Genomic DNA, 20,483 nt, shown 5'->3' on the forward strand with positions numbered 1-20,483 from the left:
CGTGCCCAGGACTTGCTCACACAACTCATCATACGTAGCATCCTTCTTCATCTCAAAAAAAAAAAAAAAAAAACCAAAAAAAACAAAAAAGAAAAAGAAATTATATATGCACATTTATCTGGCCTTCAATCAATCTTTCTTGGTCGAGAGATATCTCTCTTCAGGTTGTCAACGTGTTGATTTTTCTTCAGGTTGTGCCAAACCCAAGTTAACGTTTGTTTGTGATCAAGGTCACTTATTGATGTTGATTAGGTATCTCAGAATCATGGTTTAGGATTAGAGTTAGAACTTTTTTTTGTCTTCGATCTTCTTAATGATATAAGATGGGATCAGATATTTCATGGGTTATGTGATTTGATCAAGTGGCTCAGATGCCTGCCACGCATGCAGCAATGGGTTTTCCCTTCTTCTGTTTTTTTTTTTTTTTCCTGTCTTTGTTAACTATGTATGCATTGTCCATATGTATAATTAATTGACCAAGGTAAATTTAACATATCTTCTGGATTTCCTGCATCTCTTATCCTGTGACCAAGATCTAGCTTGGCTTGGGGGGTAGTTTTTGTTTTTGTCCCTGTGTGTGGGTTTGGAGGTTTTTTACTGCTTGCTAGTATTGGTGAACAAAATTTACTGGTTCATGTGTAAGCAAAAACAGAAAAGAGGGTTTCTCTTCCTGGAATATATATATTTTTAAACTGTAAAAAAGAAATTAATAAATAAGTAACATCAAGTAGTTAAGATAGCAAAGATTTTTGTCTGAAAAGAAGGGAATAAGAAGCAGACAAGAACATTAATGGAAAAAATCCTGTGAGACTGCAAGAATGAGTATAAAAAAACTAGCCCTCATCATTAACTGAAGCAGAGCATACAGGTCATGATATTTTGGTCACTCTCTTTGGGCATTCTAGGTTAGGAAATTAGAAAATGCCAGAAAGATAAGCAAAATGAAGAGACTTGCACGTAAACAAATATATATATATATATATATATATATATATATATATATATGAAAGGATAAAAAGTACGTAATCTGAAGGGGAAGGCATGGTAAAAAAAAGAGAGATGAAAATATCAGAGCAAATAGAAGGCTGATGGCAAAAGGTGTGGGGGACTAAGAGGTCGTCACTGTCTCTAGCCTGTACCAGCATTTGATGACTTTTTGGCAACACTAAGGATGGGAGACGCCCTCCATCTGCTTAGGCTATCCAAATTCCATTCCATACCCATCTCTTCATATATATATCTGCACTGTTTTCTAGATTTCATTTTTGTCATCAATTTTTCTTTTAAAATCGTACAGCTTGATTTGGAAATATCGAGTACGTAGATAAATTCTACACCTCGAGAATGTGTTGTAGAATAGTATATAAAATCTCAGTCTCTCCATATATTCATTATCAATTTGGCAGAATAAAATAAATAAATAAACAACTTCTAAAATTCTATATTTTTGTTATGCGATGTAAATTTCACATTCAGAATCGATGTGAAAATTTATACTCTCAACTCAACAAACCCAAAAAGCCAGTGATGGGTGTGCATATGTAAACCCTTAAACCCTAAAATGCACCAGACCCACACACACTCGCACAAAACAAATTATATGTATTTTAAATGATATATTCTATGGCCTGTTGTGGTATGTATTTGATGAAGTTTTTGAATTAACTAATATAAAAGTAATAATAGGGGGGGTGTCATGCATATATACTGTAGTGTCGTGTGCGTAGAATTGTGAGTAGTAGCCTTCAACACCTCCTTTAAATTTGTCATTTTGTAGCAGCTCTTGTTTTTCTGGCTGCTATCTGGACATAAAGTCACGTGAATGGCTTTCAATTTAGGGCTCTCTTCTTTTTTCTTCTTGCCCTTTCCCCTTATAAGAGTCCTCTGAGTATCAGGCCCTTTTGATCAGCCTTACCCTATCTCTCTCTCCTCCTTTGCTGGACACAACAACACCCATTTAACCTATCTCTCTCTCTCTCTAGATCTCTCTGTGATCTCTCTCTCTCTCTCTCTCTCCTCCATGATGACACCAGTGTATCTGAACCCGGCATCCTCTCCTTTCTCCATGGTGGAGCAAGCAGAAGATCAACGCCTAAAGCTCTTTATATCACCACCCTATGATGAAGCTGCTTCATGTACTTCTTTCCCATTTCCTACTTTCTTCGACTCCTTGCAAGATCAAACTCCTGGGACTACTTTTACTTCTCTTGCTCATCATCAATCACAACTATATCATCACAAGGTAATTAAGAAACCAACGTACATAAATCAAATTATATATTTTCCTCGTTTATTTTTGTATTGAAATTTTATTTGTTATGGCTCTTGATCCTCCCTTAAGTGATTCTTCTCTCTTTGACATGTCCATATATAATGAAACTTGTATAATTTCCTGATGTTCTCATAATTAATTGATTTGATGGGTTTTCTTACTAATTCATACTCCATATATAGCTACGTTTTATAACTAAGATTTGATCTTTTTATTGAAAACCCTTGATTTTCACTTGATTATCTCTAATTTCAAATTGTCTGATCTCAGGATAAGAACATTTGGGATTGTGGAACAAGTTACGATCAAGCATCCTCATCATCTTCTTTAGTTCAAGCTCATGTGGTGGACGCTATAAGCAACAAGGACCGTAGATTGTCCGGATGTGGTGATCATGACAGAGATACCAATATTGGAGGAGGAGGAGGAGGAGAAGAGGAAGGTAAAAGTAGTAATTATATTACAACCACAAGGCCAAAGTCGGTGAAGTGGATGTCCTCCAAGATGAGGTTGATGCAAAAGATGACCAGCAACAACCCTGATCTCCCACCCGGTACCACTGATCATATACCAGCTGAGATTTCTGAGCATAAATTCCAAAATCATGCTCAGCCTCGAGAAAATAGCGAAACCAGCTTTTCCAGTAATAGCAACAACACTGCGGCTGTTAGGGTTTGTTCTGATTGTCACACCAACTCAACCCCACTTTGGAGGAGCGGCCCTCTCGGTCCCAAGGTAAATATCTACATATATTTACCGTGAATATGAACCACACATTTACACAATAATTAACATTTTCCAAATTGAACAATATAAGCGTATGTTTATAAGCTAAATACAATGTTCTTAAATTTAAGGTATAATTTGTGTATTTATGTGTTTGGTGCAGTCACTGTGCAATGCATGTGGCATTCGGCAAAGGAAAGCGAGACGAGCCATGGCAGAGGCTGAGGCTGCTGCTGCAAACGGGTTTTCCGTTGGCAGCGCCGACACTTCATCTCCAAAGGGTAAGGTGGCCAAGGAGAAGAAATCGCGGGGCAACCATAAGAACAAGATCAGCAAGCTCATCATCACCGACAATGCATCAATATCTCACAATAACAAAAAGAATAATAATAACAAGAAGAAGATTTGTTTCAAGGATTTGGATTTTCAACGAGTGTTTCCTCAGGATGTTGCTGAAGCTGCAATGCTCCTAATGGAACTCTCTTGTGGCCTAATCAATAATCACTCTTGATCTCGAGCTTTGTCATAATTATTTCCATTACACCAATTTTGTTTTTACCTCATCTTTTTAATTAGGAGGATTTCTTTTTATTTTTTTCATTTTCCATTTTTGATGTGGTTTTGGTAGCTAGTTTAGCTTGAATTAATAAAATCCAAAGGGTTCCTTGATTTGCAGAAACTGTAACTGTAACTTATTATATTTTTATTTATTGTTACACGTAATTTGATTGAGATAACTTGGGCCCGTGAATGAAAGGTTATGAGAGCTCTGGTGACTTTGAGCCCATGAATGAAGGTTTTGGAACTCTCAACTGGGCCTACATTTTGATAATGACCTCCCTTCATATCTTTCTTTGCAGATATTTGAAAATTAGATCTTGAATGTCCTTCCTGTAACTTTCATATTAAATCACAACCAAAAAAAAAAAGATTTTAAAATATTCCTAAATTATTCTTTTAGATCCAATGGATTACATTTGAATAACTGTATAACTTACTTCGACTGTCATCAATATTGACATTTTAATTTTTAATTAGATTTAAATTGGTATAATGTTTTTACCATATCTGAAAAATAAAATTCCCATTTTGGCCAATACGGTGGCTGGTTTTTTATTTATAGTACAAGCGAAAGTTTAAACTATAGAGATGTGGGTTCGAATATGAAATCACCAGTTGCTTTATTTGTTTCTCGATGTTTGTATTTGTTTCCCCTTTTTATAGCTTCTACCATAAATGAGAAAATTCATTGAAAGCATGTCATTATGTTAGAATCACATTTGTCAGTCCAAATAACCTAATTTTGGCATGGAATTTGGCTATTAAAAAAAAACATGATGTTTTGGGCACATATTTATAGGGGCCAGTCTTTGAGTTAACACATTCAAATGCAAATGAAAAGGTTTTCTTTTTCTATTTTTGGTCAAAATTATGATGAAATGATCTCATTCCTATAAAAGAATGGAATTCCACAAATGCCATCTAATCTACGGTCAAAAAACACAGTGCCTTTCATAGTAGATTCCCACTTCCCACTCCCAAGGGGCAAAAGGCAGACCAAGTCCTAGTCTCCTAGATCAACATTTCCTTAACAATAGCAAAAGGATGTGGTCAGATCACAACCGTCCATTCTGTAATCAACTTGACAATCCTATGGCCATGATTGCTTCAGACTAAAAACAGTGAAAAACGTTAGCAGCACAAGAACAACATCTGACCGACGAAAGTTGAAACGTACAGTGTCTTCGTCAGCCACAAAACATACTTTCTCCTCTCAAGGATGATCCCCTGCTTTTCCCAAAATTACCACACCAACCCCCAACTCCACCAGATACAGAGGACCCCACCAAAAGGAAATCCAGCAAATCACAAAATTATAATTGGTTGGAAGACTATCCATCCACCCAAATTTCCATAACCACAAATGTGATAATTCTATGTGTTATCTGGTGGAAACTGTCATTTAAGATTTAGATCTGATTTAGTGAGTGAATTGCATTGCTTCATAAGTCATAACCTAACCCTAGACTGATTTTTCTATTTTGTTCTTATTGTCTTTGAGGTGAGACATGGAGATAAGCATACTGTGATAGAGAATCTGCCAACAAATTACACAAGAGATTCTCAGATTTTTACTCCAGATTTAACAGATATTCAAAAACTCTTTGGTAAGTGTTTTTTCTCTGGTTGAATAAAATTTGGAAACCATTCAGATCCATTGAAACTCAATCTTGTTTGCTTCAATACCTTCCATACATTAATGATTTCTGAAAAAAAATTTGTAAATTGTTGTGGGTTTTGATACCCTACAAAAAAAAACCTGTCTTTTTCTCAATAGGTGTGCAGTCACCCACCACCCACCACCACTACCAGATCCTGAACTCCCATCATATTTTCTAAATTTTTATATAAATTATTAAAATTATTATACTCATATATTTATATATAGACAAAACCTCTTTGTGTTATATCACTTATCAAAACAAACCCACCACCTCAACTGGGTTCACTCACTCCAATGGAATAACCAAAAAAAAAAAAAAAGCAAGCACCTTTGGAAAAAAAAAAACCATATATTTGTTTCCAAGTTTTTTCAACAACCCAATTTGCTTTTCCTCTGTTTTTGCTTTCTGTGTTTTTGCAAAACAAAAACAGAGTCTTTTGCTCCCATGGAACGTGCAAGGCGGCTGGCTAACCAGGCGTTCGTGAAGCGCTTGGTTTCAGAGGCCAAGCAGTTTCGCCAGAATGAGACTGTGTTGAGCTCTTCAACATCCCCTGTCTTGTACACGCCTTCAAGGTACGTTTCTTCATTGTCTCCATGCTCTTTCATGCGCACAAGTAGCAGATCAGATTCATTACCAGGCAAAAATGTGTCCTATAATGTTGGTTATGGCACTGGGACACAAACAAGGTCGATTTCTGTTGATGCATTGAAAAACAGTGACACTTTTCCTCGCCGCCATAACTCAGCCACCCCAGATGAACAAACCAAAATGGCTGAGTTATGTGGGTTTGGTAGTCTTGATTCACTTATCGATGCCACCGTGCCCAAATCGATTCGACTCGAATCGATGAAGTTTACCAAGTTTGATGAAGGGTTAACTGAAAGCCAAATGCTTGAGCATATGCAGTATTTGGCTTCCAAGAATAAGATTTTCAAGTCTTTTATTGGGATGGGGTATTATAACACTTATGTCCCTCCTGTGATTTTGAGGAACATAATGGAAAACCCAGCTTGGTATACCCAGTACACTCCTTACCAGGCTGAGATTTCCCAAGGGAGGCTTGAGTCTTTGCTCAATTTCCAGACCCTGATCACTGACCTCACTGGCCTTCCCATGTCAAATGCTTCATTGCTTGATGAAGGAACCGCCGCTGCCGAGGCAATGGCGATGTGTAACAACATTCAAAAGGGGAAGAAGAAGACCTTTGTTATTGCTAACAACTGCCACCCCCAGACCATTGATATTTGTAAGACTAGAGCAGATGGTTTTGATCTTAAAGTTGTGACTGCGGATCTTAAGGATATTGATTACAAATCGGGTGATGTCTGTGGTGTTCTTGTTCAGTATCCGGGGACTGAGGGTGAGGTTTTGGATTATGGGGAGTTTATTAAGAATGCTCATGCTAATGGGGTTAAGGTTGTGATGGCAACTGATCTCTTAGCATTGACACTGTTGAAGCCTCCCGGTGAATTTGGGGCAGATATTGTTGTTGGCTCTGCACAGAGGTTTGGTGTTCCAATGGGTTATGGAGGTCCTCATGCAGCATTCCTGGCCACCTCCCAAGAGTACAAGAGGATGATGCCGGGAAGAATTATCGGTGTTAGTGTTGATTCTTCAGGGAAGCCTGCGCTGCGTATGGCGATGCAGACAAGGGAGCAACATATCAGGAGGGACAAGGCTACCAGCAACATTTGCACTGCTCAGGTTCGATGCTATTCTTCATTTGATTTCTTTTATGATTTGCTTTTTAGGGCTGAACTGATTGAGGTTTTTTTTTTTAATATCAAAGGATAGAATTATTGACATGATTTCCTTAGCCTGGATAACCCAAAAACAGGGGATTACTGAGCAGGCCCCCTCATGTATTTCAATTTGATTTACTTGGCTTTGTTTGATTGGATATTGTGTTTATGTAGGCACTACTTGCAAACATGGCTGCCATGTATGCTGTTTATCATGGACCTGAAGGCCTTAAAACCATATCCCAAAGGGTTCATGGTCTTGCTGGGGCATTTGCAGTTGGATTGAAGAAACTTGGGACAGTGGAAGTTCAGGGCCTTCCCTTCTTTGACACTGTGAAGGTTAAGACTTCTGATGCGCATGCCTTTGCTGATGCTGCAATCAAGCATGGAATAAATTTGCGAGTAGTAGACACGAACACTGTAAGTTTGTTTGTATCTCCTGCGTCAATTATTCAACTAAAAGCTCTCTGGGGAGAGAGGAGGGAGTATATTGCTCTACTTTATCAGATTACTGAAGGTTAACTCCTTGCAGATTACAGCTTCGTTCGATGAAACAACTACCTTGGAGGATGTTGATAAGCTTTTCAAAGTTTTTGCTTTGGGCAAGCCTGTGAGTATTTTCATGTCTTTATCATAAAGGTGATAGTTGAAATTGTTTATAAGTTGCATCCATCTAAGTGAGAATTTTGTTTGATTTTCAGGTCCCTTTCACTGCTGCATCTCTTGCACCAGAAGTTCAGCCTGCAATTCCTTCTGGGTTAACTAGGGAGAGCCCATATCTTACCCATCCAATCTTCAACTCGTATATCTCTTTCCTGATGATTTGAACTCTCACAGTCTGCTATTTGGAAACTAGACTGACTTTCATTTGCTCTCTATTAGGTATCATACGGAGCATGAGTTGCTCAGATACATTCATAGGTTGCAATCAAAGGATCTCTCGCTATGCCACAGTATGATTCCATTGGGATCTTGCACAATGAAATTGAACGCAACAACTGAAATGATGCCAGTGACATGGCCTAGTTTTACCGACATTCATCCTTTCGCCCCTGCAGAACAGGCTGCAGGTTATCAGGTAGTTACAAATGTTTACTTACAAACAAATTTAACACAGTTGCAAATGTTTTTTTTCCTGAATTTCTTTTTGTTATGTTGCTTTCCTTCATACAACTAGTAACTTGATATTGTTTGTTGTCAAATAATAAAATCCAGGAAATGTTCAAAGATTTGGGTGACCTATTGTGTACCCTCACTGGGTTTGACTCTTTTTCATTGCAACCTAATGCTGGAGCTGCTGGAGAGTATGCTGGGCTGATGGTTATTCGGGCATATCATTTCGTATGGGGACCCTGAGCTTTTCTTGTTTCCCTCTTTCTAATATTTCTTAGCAAGCACTTTTCTGTAGAGCTTAAAAGAAAAACTTTAATTTAAGGTCTTCGAGGTTATGACCTAAAGGTTTATTCTTGTTACTAATCATGCTGAACCATTCACCGAATACCCACTGCAGGCAAGAGGGGATCACCACCGCAATGTGTGCATTATACCTGTTTCGGCACACGGTACCAATCCTGCTAGTGCTGCAATGTGTGGAATGAAAATTGTCTCTGTTGGAACTGATGCGAAGGGAAACATTAACATTGAAGAGCTGAGGAAGGCTGCTGAAGCAAACAAGGATAACCTATCAGCTCTTATGGTAAGCATCCTATGTTAGAAGAGGTTTAAATTATTTGAAATGATCAAAGATGGAGAACTTATGCAACATCGACAGACATTTGATCATATTTCGAATTATAGGTGACATATCCGTCAACTCATGGAGTGTATGAAGAAGGTATCGATGAGATATGTAAGATAATCCATGATAATGGAGGTCAAGTATACATGGATGGGGCTAACATGAATGCACAGGTCTGTATCTTCTCCTACGTTACTCCCCTTTTGGCTCCATGCTTTATAGTTTTGTGCTTGAAATTTAAATTCAAATAGTTTCTGGGCTGCAGATTGTTGGCTGAGTGTTTTGGTATTAAAATTTCAAATTCATCTACATTTCTGCATGGGCATTCCATTGTGATTGGTATTTAACTAGTAATTTATTGAACATCTTTCCTGTACATATATTATGTTTATTTTTGTAGATAGTTGTAATTCAGGCTCAATTTTTCATGTTCAATCTGATGAAGCTTTTCGTCCTTGCAGGTTGGTCTGACAAGTCCAGGTTGGATTGGAGCTGATGTTTGCCATCTCAATCTCCACAAAACATTTTGCATTCCACATGGAGGTGGTGGTCCTGGCATGGGTCCTATTGGTGTGAAGAAACACTTGGCGCCATTCTTGCCGTCTCATCCTGTGGTAATTTACTCTTTACATTGAAGGTTTCATGTGATTCTGCAAATTATTGCTTTGTTCATGTTTGTTTTGAACTTGAGATGTGTAAATGGAGGCAGTATCTGTTCAATCTTTCCAACTTTTTGTGATTTATTACATGCTGGATTTCTAAGCTTTTTGACATCGTATTGAAGGTACCTACCGGTGGCTTTCCTGCTCCAGACGAGTCTCAGCCACTTGGTACCATCTCTGCAGCACCTTGGGGTTCTGCACTTATTTTGCCCATATCTTATACTTACATAGCCATGATGGGGTCCAAGGGGCTCACCGATGCATCAAAGATAGCAATTCTAAACGCAAACTACATGGCCAAACGCTTGGAGGTTCCTACTTCTTCCTTCACTGTTGTTTTTGCTTTACAGTTTGAGCTTATGAGGTTATTTTTGCTCTGTTTTCTCATGTTGTCTATGTTAATTTCTTACAGGATTATTACCCCGTTCTATTCCGTGGTGTCAATGGAACTGTTGCCCACGAATTCATTGTTGACTTGAGAGGCTTTAAGGTATGTTCTTAACACGTGCTTCGATTTAGCCGCATGTTTCTTACATTCTCTGTCAAATTGAACTCTGGTTTTTTTTTTTCCTTGTAGCATACTGCTGGGATAGAGCCTGAAGATGTCGCTAAGCGTCTTATGGACTACGGATTCCATGGACCAACAATGTCATGGCCAGTTCCTGGTACTCTCATGATCGAACCAACAGAAAGTGAAAGCAAGGTACACCCCCACAGAAAGATTTGATATTTTTTCTAATTTTGGGTACTGTTTTTCTCTGGGTTAAGTAAACTCAATGTTTCTTGCAGGCTGAGTTAGACAGGTTTTGCGATGCTCTGATTTCCATTAGAGAAGAGATTGCTGAGATTGAGAAAGGAAAAGCTGATCTCCACAACAATGTCCTCAAGGTAAAAACACTCATTTCTTCTGAAGGTGAAAGCAAATGCAAGTTAAATTGTTCAATACTTGTAAAACAAGTTATGAACCTTTCTGCAGGGAGCTCCTCACCCACCATCTCTGCTTATGGGAGATACATGGACTAAGCCATATTCCCGGGAATACGCAGCCTTCCCCGCTTCGTGGCTCCGTTCGGCAAAGTTCTGGCCTACTACAGGTAAGCTATTTACACCCCCAAAAAAAAAAACTTGAATAGCATGCATTTTGGTGTTGTTCTGATTGCTTTTACTGACAACTAATTTTTGTTGACTGTTGCATCAGGACGTGTTGACAATGTGTATGGTGACCGCAACCTCATCTGCACCCTTCAACCGGCGTCACAGGCGGTGGAGGAACAAGCGGCAGCCACTGCTTAGTCTTCAGCTCTGTGCCTTTGAACTCAACACAAAGTCTGGCCCATGGATATATCTGAAGTCATCATTTCTTCTTCTTCTCCTCCACGTTGTATATAATTATCCATCTTCATACAGCCCTTTATATCTCTGGTGACATTCATTTCCTATTTATGATGATGACGATTAGATTTTCTAATAACAACTTGTTGCTGATTGCAACTCAGATGTTGTAATTATTATTGCTTCTGTTTTTAAATATTTTTCCTTCATTGGGGTCTTAGCTGGGATTATACATTTTCATGTTTTACCTTCTTCTTTTTTCCCACTTCCTAAGATTTAAACATAATTGGGAAAAATAAATAACAAGAAATAGATACATCTCTGTTCTGTGTCTGTTATTGTGGAGATTCGTGGATGGATAAATACGACGCAGTCAAAGTTTTATCTCTATAATATGAGGCTAATCCAATTCATTGACAGTTGTGTTATACTTTGATGTGACAGGCAATGCCAATATGCCACATTTACATTTTAGGGAAAGAAAGTATTGTTCCTTTATACCCTTATCTATATCTGGAACTTAAATGCAAATCTTCTAATCAACTGGTCTAATCAACATAAGAACCTCAACGATATAAGGAAGACTTTATTAATCATCAAAAGAAACACGGGTGAACATAAGGCTTGACTCCCGATTACAAGCATCAATAATCAAAGAGTCCTAAAAAAAAGTTCAAGGGCTCCTAAAACCATTCAAACGTATCACTACTAATAAGCAAAGCCTATGTGTGACCTCATTAGCATGTCGACGGATGAACACAAAAGTAGTCTCTGTCAAACTTTTGCCCTAATGTCCTCAAAGATGACTCTATGATTAGATAACACGAGAAGGCTTAAAATAAGTAAGATTGTTGATAAATAAACTATCTACAAAATAATATTTTTTATATTTTAAAATAGGTTTTTTTCTTTGATATATTTAGTCATATACCCATTTTTAGCACTAATGATATAAATAAACCTTACACCATTTAATTTCTATAAACAAACCCAAAAAAAGACAGATAGCCCTATTTAATTTAATTTTAATTATTAAATTACTTTAATGCCCTATTGAGTGTTTTGTGTTTTTTATTTATAAGGTTTTGGAGTTGGGCTTGTTTTAAGAAATCAATGACAATTTTGTAATTTATAATAAGTTAAAATATTCTTTATTATATTGTAAATGAGCTTTGGGTGTGTTTTTAAAGTTTATTTCATATAAGATTTTTCTATAATGTGGGCCTCTATATTTGGTATAATAGTGAATCTCCCCTTTTTTTTTTGGGTTCGATTACTTTCCTTATTATGGTGCATTACATTTTCTTTTCCTTTTTTAACAAGGCAATATTCTTAGATTTCTTATTCGGAAACAAAACGAAAATTGAAGATAATATTGATTATAGACCATAACTTTGGAATAGGCTCCCGGCTTTCTGCACGGGCCTTGGCGTATGGTGATCGCCGATCGGTGTCCAAAACAGACCCATACCAAAAAAAAATAACCAGTCCTTTAAAAACTCTAAACAAATCCGTACGACTATATATATATATATATATATTTTTTTTTTTTCTTTAAAGATAGAGTGGGCCCCACCTCCAGGGTCCAACAAAATTATTAAAATTAATAAAATAAGAAATGACAATGGATAAATAAAATACTATTACCACTAGGCACTATGCTGAGGTTGCTTGCGATATTTTTTTTAAACAAAGGGAAAGAAAAAAAAAAAAAAAAAAGGATGAATGCGGAAGTCAAATTTGTTTTTTCAGCCCCTCGCTCTTTTTTATAGTCATAATTAATTACCATCAAAACGAAGCAAGATGTATAATTTGCATAATTAACTTTCTAATTGTTGTTTATATTTATGTTGGTTTACGTTCTTTCTTTATCTATCTATTTGCACATCGCTGAGTTCAACGTGGATCCCATACAACGAACGTACCAACGTAATGGTGCACCCTCCATTGCTCCGTCCACCACATTGTGTATGAATTTCAAATCATTTGCTTTTGACCATCGCATTGCCTCTTTCCAACCATAGAAACATCTCTGATCATGATATCAACACATGTTTCGGTATAAATCTCTCACGCATTCTTTCTGTCTGTTTAGTAACATATTTGTTTTTATTTTTATGTGAGAAATTAAATATAAATGAAAAACAACGAAAAATGACAAGATTGATGGTAAGTTTGAAAATTTCTAGAACAGAGTAGTCGGTTCAGCCATCGCTCAGAGAAGTGGGGTAGGGCTACTATATCAAGGCATTCTTGATAAATGTGAAGGATACCACCAAATGGCTCTCTATATATTTTATCCCTCAACGTTAATAAACATCTATAAATTCGCCTATATCACACAATCGTTAAATGTCTATATCATAAATGTAGAATCAACACAACATAAAAATGATATTGGTGAATCCCGCCACACTTCTTTTTATCTTTTTCACACCTCAACCTCAACATACTACAAAATGCATCTATGAGTTACATTCGTTGTATTCTCAATATGATTGTATTAAAGTTGTTGAACTCTCTGAACATCACAACATCTATATAATAATTACATAATCAACACAGGAAAAAGATAACAGTGAGTCTCACCACATTGCTTTTCATCTTTTTCATAGCTACGATTGTGTTATGACTGTCAAACTCTCTTAACATCACAATATTTAGATCATAAATACATAATTAATGTAGGAAAATGATAACAATGAGTCTCATCACACTTCTCTTTATATTTTTCACACCTCAACTTCAACAAACAATGCCGAATACATATATGAGTTACATTCGTTGTATTCTTAATAGAATTGTGTTACAGCTGTCGAACTTTCAGTATCACAATATCTGGATCATAAATACAGAATTAGTACAAAAGAAATGCTTATCTCTTCATCATCCTTATCACTAGTTGATCTTTGGAAATGACATGGAGTAAGCCCATTTATATAAGGCAATGCCATTTTGGTCATAGAGAGCCATAACACCACCCTCATCATCACAATCCCAACCGTTGGATATCTAACATTTCCTCCTGAAAAATGCCTCATAAATACTCAAAGGTCAAGATTGGGTGAAGTCCATAGTAAAGACATGTGGATGAGCGTACGAACACAGTAGTGGGAGTCCTTCACTTGACTTAGGGGTGAGGAAATATAAACAAATTGTAGAAATTGTTTATTGGTTTTATGGGTTTTTATTAAGCGTGTTGGAGGGAATGAGAGAAAGGGTGAGCGGTTAATCGAAGTCTCTCTCTAAGTGGTGGTAGCTTGACGAAGAAGGGTGCGCAGGTTAAGCGAATCTGCTTTGTTTTCTAGTGGGCGTAGTTTAATCCAGTAGACAGAGAGACAGAAGGATTTCATAATTTCCATTGATGATCGATGTCGAAGATGAAGCACCTACTAAGAAAGCTTCACATCGGTGGAGGACTCAATGAGCACCAAAGACTGGCCGAGACCCGACCAGAGACGAGTCCGAGCACGAATCTCAACCCGACCGCTTCTTCGCCGGCGTCGTCCACGGGTTCGGCTACAATGGGGAGAATCACGGCCGTTGAATCGGTGAGTGATCGGACGGCTGGGGACGGTGGTAGCGGTGGGGGCGTGGATTACAATTTCTTGGAGGAGGAGTTTCAGGTCCAGTTGGCCTTAGCGATCAGCGCTTCGGATCCCGATTCGCGCGACGACCCCGATTCGGCTCAGATCGACGCCGCCAAGCGGATTAGCCTCGGCTGCCCGGCTACCGTCACCGACACTCAAGCCCCCTTTGAGATTCTCTCACTTCGCTATTGGGTACGTTTTTCTAATAGAAATATTTCTAGGGTTAATCATTTTCCCGCATTTTACAACTTAATCTGAGCCAATTGGAGTGGATTAGGTTTTCTGCGAACTTTGAATATTGTTCGTTGTGTTTGTATGGTATGGTAATTTGCATTTCGTTTCTTGGATCATTTTCTAACCATAGGGCGATGATAATGGTGTGAGGATTATCTTAAAAAGGTTTGATAGCTGAATTATGGATTGCTTTGTATTGCTTGCGGTGCCATTTTCTTTACAATTTCATGTTGAATCATTGTGCTAGTTATGTTAGGCGGGTGCTTCTTGTTAGTTCGGTACCCAAAAATTTGTGAGCCGTAAGAGTAGTGCATTGGTTCAAGGATAATTGTTGGTTTCATTTTGCAATTACAATTACTTTCCAACCTTATCTGAATCACGTTCCTTCGGTTTTATTTTTCTTCTTTGCATCTTAAGTTTGAATTTGATGAGGTATAGTTCTTTAATATTGTCAATTTCGATGAAATTAGCTTCTTAACTGATTTTTATAACGTGCAGAGCCAGAATGTTGTAGATTACAATGAAAAAGTGGTCGATGGATTTTATGACGTGTATGGAATGACCTCAAATTCTCTTAGACAAGGGAAGATGCCATTGTTGGTGGATCTTCAAGCTGTGTCTGTTTCAGATAATGTTGATTATGATGTCATATTAGTTAACCGGTTGGTGGATCCTGAACTGCAACAACTGGAGAAAAGAGCATTCGCTGTATCTCTAGAGTCACGGATTTCTCAACATGGTGTCCTTTTAAGTGGATTAATTCAGAAAATTGCTGATATTGTTGTTGATAGAATGGGTGGTCCAGTTGGGGATGCTGATGAAATTTTGAGAAGGTGGAAAGTGAGGAGGTACGAGTTACGGAGTTCGATGAAGACTATCATTCTTCCCCTTGGACTTATTGATGTTGGACTTTCACGCCACAGGGCCCTGCTCTTTAAGGTTGTGACAGATTTTTTACTACCTTATTTGTCAAACTGAATCATAGACAAAACATTGTGCACCATGTAACTTCCTAACATCTTCATTGCTTTTCTCAAAATCCGACTCTCATCCTATTGCCTTTTCAATTGCTTTTCTGTTGTTAATTGTTTCATACCTTTGGTTCTAGGTACTGGCTGATAGGATAAATCTTCCATGTATGCTGGTCAAAGGTAGCTACTACACTGGTACTGATGATGGAGCTGTAAACTTGATTAAAATTGATAGTGGAAGGTAATGGCCACCAATTCTAAATTTCTATGTTTATGCATAATTTTTTGATAACTTCAATCCAGTAAATCTTGTGATGTAGTAACTTTTTTGTGCCTTATGCTTGTCGCTGAATTGTTACTTTAACATAATGTCATGCTGTGTCAAATGGGATTGCAGATAGTGATGGTCAAGTTTCTAGGGTAGTTTATGAGGTTTTGGATTATCAGATGTGGTGGGGGTGCCATAGGTAAGGGGAGCACCATAGATGGGGGCTGTAAGCTCAATTTGTAGCCACAATGATTTATTGAGCATGGCTCTTATTCTGAAAATTGGAAATCCAGATGCTTAAAGAACACCCTGTGTCCAACGTTCATATGAGATGTTTTTTGTTATTCAAAATGTACTTTGTCAAGAGGCTGATACAAAATTAGAATATTTTTGGTTGCTTTCTATGTGAAGTGCTTTGATATTTGAATGAAATTTGAAAATTATATCTATACATATATGTGATTTTCATATATTCTCTGCAGGTCCTTTGGTTTCAGATGCCTCTCTAATTTTAAGCTGTTTTAACTTTCTATCATGTTTAAGTAAGGATATTAGAATTAAAGGTTCATGATATTTGTTTTCTGCTTTGCTCCTAAAATTCTGTGCACATTTTCCATCTAAGGTGAATTGGTGCAAGCCGGAAGATGTCCTGGAACTATTACTGATGATTAATGGGGTTGTTTCTCTGTGCAGTGAATATATTATTGATCTGATGGGTGCTCCTGGAACGCTAATTCCTGCTGAGGTACCCAGTAGCCAGCTACCAAATTCTTTCTTTGCCATAAGGAGCTTTCAAGATGCCACTGAATTGCCCAAAGATATGTTTTTGTTGCAAGCTGAAGGCACTGGAACGTTGGCAGTTCCACCCGATCTTGACAGACTTTCTAGAGCTGGCAGCTCACAGTCAGAAGAAGCATCATATGTAGGTGTTCAAACAAAAAATGATAGAAGCGTTGTTGAAGAAAATCAAACTGAGAGTTCGAGAAGTGATATTGGGACTCCTCTTAGATCACTTCGTAAATCATGTGAAAGTTCATCAGGCACATCTGAGAAAGCCACATCTGCGCAAAAAAGGAAAGTGAAAAATGTGTCAAAGTATGTCATCAGTGCAGCAAAGAACCCAGAATTTGCACAGAAACTACATGCTGTATTGTTGGAGAGTGGTGCATCACCTCCCCCAGATTTATTTTCAGATATGAATCCTCAATATCTGGACGAAGCTAAATTGCTTGATCAAATCCATGCAAATGGGAAACTTGTAGATGATGGGATTCATAATTATCTTGTTCAGTTATTATCAGGAAACGAGCAATCCACTCAAGCTGCTGCTGCAGTGAGCTATGCCAATTTTGATAACTTTCTAAAACAATCTGCTGTGGACTTAGCAGAGCAACGAAATGAATTGGAGACAAACAATTTTTCTCTTCCCTCTGATACTGTTGATGAGGGATTTGTAATTGTTTCTGGTGGAACTAGTGAAACAACCCAGATCAGTGCTAAAAGTTCAGATCCTGTTCTTGTTAGTCCCCCAGGAATAAATTCAGAAGCTTTTCATGAGGATAAAAGCCATGAACTTTCCTTATCTAAACCAATGGAAACAGCCAATAGTGGCCTGTGTACTAGTTGCGATAGTCACTATGAGAGGTACCCAGCACTGGGAGAAGTTGCAGAGTGGGAAATTCTATGGGAGGATCTTCAGATTGGTGAGCGCATTGGCATTGGTAAGCACCCATCTGTTGCTTAAATTTGGTATATGTTTTAGAAACAGGCTCACAATATTTCCTCTCTGGTAGGTTCATATGGCGAGGTATATCATGCAGATTGGAATGGCACTGTAAGTTTTCTTTCCAACACAAATAGTCATTCATCATATTCCTTTTCCTTGGCTATACATACAAAATTACTTAGCATGTAATATTTTGTTGATCCTTTGATTTAAAGAAATGCTAATATTTGCAACAATTTGATAAATGCTTTTAAACTCTCTTTTCTAACAAAATAGAGAGATACTTTAAAATTTATATCAGCATATTGGTTGCATTTTTCTTATTGGTTTTCTTGTTGAAGTAGAAGTGCCAGTTGTTGACATGGTTTGAAATTTCGATGATATCCTCGAAATTTCTCTCCTTGACAAGTACTAATAGTAGATAAAACATTTCCCAAATTTTTAAATTATATTTCACTCAAAGTTTCTCTCAACATCGATATTTTCTTAATATTTTGTTGATAGTTTCTGTACTTTCAACGATGATACTTTTGTTAACATCAATATTTGATATGCTGTTTTTTATTGGCATATGTTGGTTGTTGATGATGGCATGGGGCTTGTTATGGTAATTCTGACTGCTATCATTACAAATTGTTTATCGGTCTGTGTTGACTTTTTGCATGACAGGAAGTAGCTGTGAAAAAATTTTTGGATCAAGATTTTTCTGGTGATGCTTTAGTTCAGTTTAAATGTGAAGTAAGCATCAAGACTTGAGTTTGTATATCATATTTGTCAATTATATATAAGCATAAAATTCAAATTCATTGGTTTTGTATTAATTATAGTTGATTCTTGGTGTTTGTTCATGCAGGTAGAAATTATGTTAAGACTTAGACATCCCAATGTTGTCCTTTTCATGGGGGCAGTTACTCGCCCTCCCCATTTCTCTATCCTGACAGAGTTTCTTCCCAGGTTGATTTCCTTATTACTTGTCCTTTATCTGATTTGTTATATTTCTGAAATTGAATGACCATATGTAATTTAAATAATACAAAGTAACAAAGTAGAAGGAAAAAAAAACTGATGTGTATGCATGCAGTCCAAGATAACTAGGAAAGCCTGTAACTAGGCAAAAATAGGTCTATCAAGCAAAAAATTCCTTTACGGGGGCAGGAACATCATCCAACCAACTATACATCCACAACCCTGTTTCCTTGACATTGAGTCTATAGTTATCTGTTTAATCTTATTCTCTTGTTTTGTTCCTTAATCATTCACTTGGTACACAGGGGGAGTTTATATAGATTGCTGCATCGTCCCAATTCTCAACTTGATGAAAAGAGGCGAATGCGAATGGCTTTTGATGTGGTAAACCAGATTTTTTTCTTATTTCTTTGTAGTTTTTCCTTTCTGGTTTCTTTTTGATTTCTTAATCAGTGCTCCCTGAATTTATGCAGGCCAAAGGAATGAATTACCTGCATACTAGCCATCCTACTGTTGTGCATCGAGACCTGAAGTCTCCAAATCTCCTTGTTGATAAGAATTGGAATGTGAAGGTCAACTCAAAACCACCACTTGCGTTTTAAGTTCTTCCCTGATAATGCTTTTTTTAGTCATTTATATTTTTTCCTCTTACAATCTAGATAGATTGATATTGATATCTCTATTGGTGGGAGAAAAATTGATTATTCTTTCTCAAACATCTTGTTTATGTTGTGGTGCAGGTTTGTGACTTCGGGTTGTCACGTACGAAGCACCATACTTTTCTGTCTTCGAAGTCTACTGCTGGGACGGTAATATTTGTTCAATGTGAATCTTGAAAACAAAGTTGAATACCCTATCATATGATCAATATCTCATAAAAAAGATCTTTTACAAGAATAGAAACTTACGTACCCTTTTGTTTTATGTACTCATTGCATACTATTGGAGTGCAGCCCGAGTGGATGGCACCGGAAGTTTTAAGGAATGAACCAGCTAATGAGAAGTAAGTTGCCAGAAGGTGGATGCATTTTGGGAATTTTATGTTCTGGAGGTTACCATTACAATAAGCTTTGCTTGTTGCTTGCTTGCAGGTGTGATGTGTACAGTTTTGGTGTCATCTTATGGGAACTGGCTACTTGCTGCGTCCCATGGAAAGGATTGAATCCAATGCAGGTTGTAGGAGCGGTTGGATTCCAAAATAGGCGTCTTGAAATTCCAGAGGACATGGATCCAGTGGTTGCTGAGATAATACGTGATTGTTGGCAAAGGTAAGTTCTACACTTCTTTTAGGCAAAAATAGGGAGTCTGTAGAGAGCCAAGTTTCTTAGAAATTGAACCTGAACAGCATGACTTATACCATAACTGAGCTTGGCTAATCCAGATTTGCTCCGTTTGCAGAGAGCCAAATCTACGGCCTTCGTTCTCGCAACTCATGGTCCGTCTCCGACGTCTTCAACGCCTTGTTGGAAGAACAAACTCTACAAATCAAACGACTGAATAACCCCAAAAAAGAAAAACTTTACCGTGTTAATAATTGAAGTTGAAGCTGTTCCTTGTCTCGAAGAGCGAGGGCAGCATATAAGTTTTTGTCTTCAATGCAAGAAGGAAAAAGAGAATGCTGGATTTGGTAGTGTTGGCTCAGTCAAAGTGGGGGCTCAGCACAACCTATACGGAACAGAAGAGTGGAAAACCCTCCTAAATTATTAGACTGCATAAGAAGGGCAGTGGAGGTCCCATTGAAGACCAGTCTCTCTAGTAGTAGTAGTAATAGTAGGTTGTATCAAATCTGCATGTAAGAAGAAAAAAAATTGTAGAAAAAAAAAGAAGAAAAATTGAAAAAGAAAGGAAGAAAGAAACTAATAATTCTTAATTCTGCTACTGTGGAGATCTCATTTGGGAAATTGTAAACATCTGATCTCTGCATATGTTATTGTGAAAAGAGTAAATACATTTGGAGGAAGAAAGAAGAAAGAGGAAGAATTTATGTGCAATCCAGAACTAATATTATTTGTCTTTGTACACCCTTGAAAT

At 37.5% G+C, this 20,483-nt stretch overlaps 3 protein-coding genes across 3 annotated transcripts; all 3 read left to right on the forward strand.

Moving 5' to 3' along the window:
- The first annotated feature begins 1,824 nt into the window (after window positions 1-1,824).
- LOC110765341 (GATA transcription factor 21-like) lies at window positions 1,825-3,677 on the forward strand. The gene is made up of 3 exons (XM_021968443.2): window positions 1,825-2,242; window positions 2,543-3,007; window positions 3,162-3,677. Exons 1-3 carry the CDS (start codon window positions 2,021-2,023, stop codon window positions 3,507-3,509), a joined length of 1,035 nt encoding a protein of 344 aa, XP_021824135.1. The 5' UTR covers window positions 1,825-2,020; the 3' UTR covers window positions 3,510-3,677.
- A 1,333-nt stretch (window positions 3,678-5,010) lies between these two features.
- On the forward strand, window positions 5,011-10,917 carry GLDP2 (glycine decarboxylase P-protein 2). The gene is made up of 15 exons (XM_021967597.2): window positions 5,011-6,927; window positions 7,140-7,385; window positions 7,498-7,575; window positions 7,667-7,767; window positions 7,848-8,043; window positions 8,181-8,306; window positions 8,476-8,661; window positions 8,763-8,876; window positions 9,165-9,317; window positions 9,488-9,676; window positions 9,778-9,855; window positions 9,943-10,068; window positions 10,155-10,253; window positions 10,342-10,459; window positions 10,564-10,917. The coding sequence occupies exons 1-15, from the start codon at window positions 5,668-5,670 to the stop codon at window positions 10,656-10,658; spliced, it is 3,165 nt and encodes a 1,054-aa protein (XP_021823289.2). The 5' UTR covers window positions 5,011-5,667; the 3' UTR covers window positions 10,659-10,917.
- Window positions 10,918-13,863: 2,946 nt separating this feature from the next.
- LOC110764781 (Protein kinase superfamily protein) lies at window positions 13,864-20,471 on the forward strand. Its single transcript, XM_021967808.2, has 13 exons — window positions 13,864-14,479; window positions 15,020-15,460; window positions 15,630-15,733; window positions 16,454-17,481; window positions 17,554-17,594; window positions 18,156-18,224; window positions 18,340-18,440; window positions 18,758-18,836; window positions 18,926-19,024; window positions 19,193-19,261; window positions 19,406-19,455; window positions 19,544-19,720; window positions 19,851-20,471. The coding sequence occupies exons 1-13, from the start codon at window positions 14,069-14,071 to the stop codon at window positions 19,951-19,953; spliced, it is 2,772 nt and encodes a 923-aa protein (XP_021823500.2). The 5' UTR covers window positions 13,864-14,068; the 3' UTR covers window positions 19,954-20,471.
- The last annotated feature ends 12 nt before the right edge of the window (window positions 20,472-20,483 follow it).

The sequence above is a fragment of the Prunus avium genome, chromosome 1 (genome assembly GCF_965620075.1).
Source record: "Prunus avium chromosome 1, drPruAviu1.hap1.1, whole genome shotgun sequence".
Lineage (NCBI taxonomy): Eukaryota > Viridiplantae > Streptophyta > Magnoliopsida > Rosales > Rosaceae > Prunus > Prunus avium.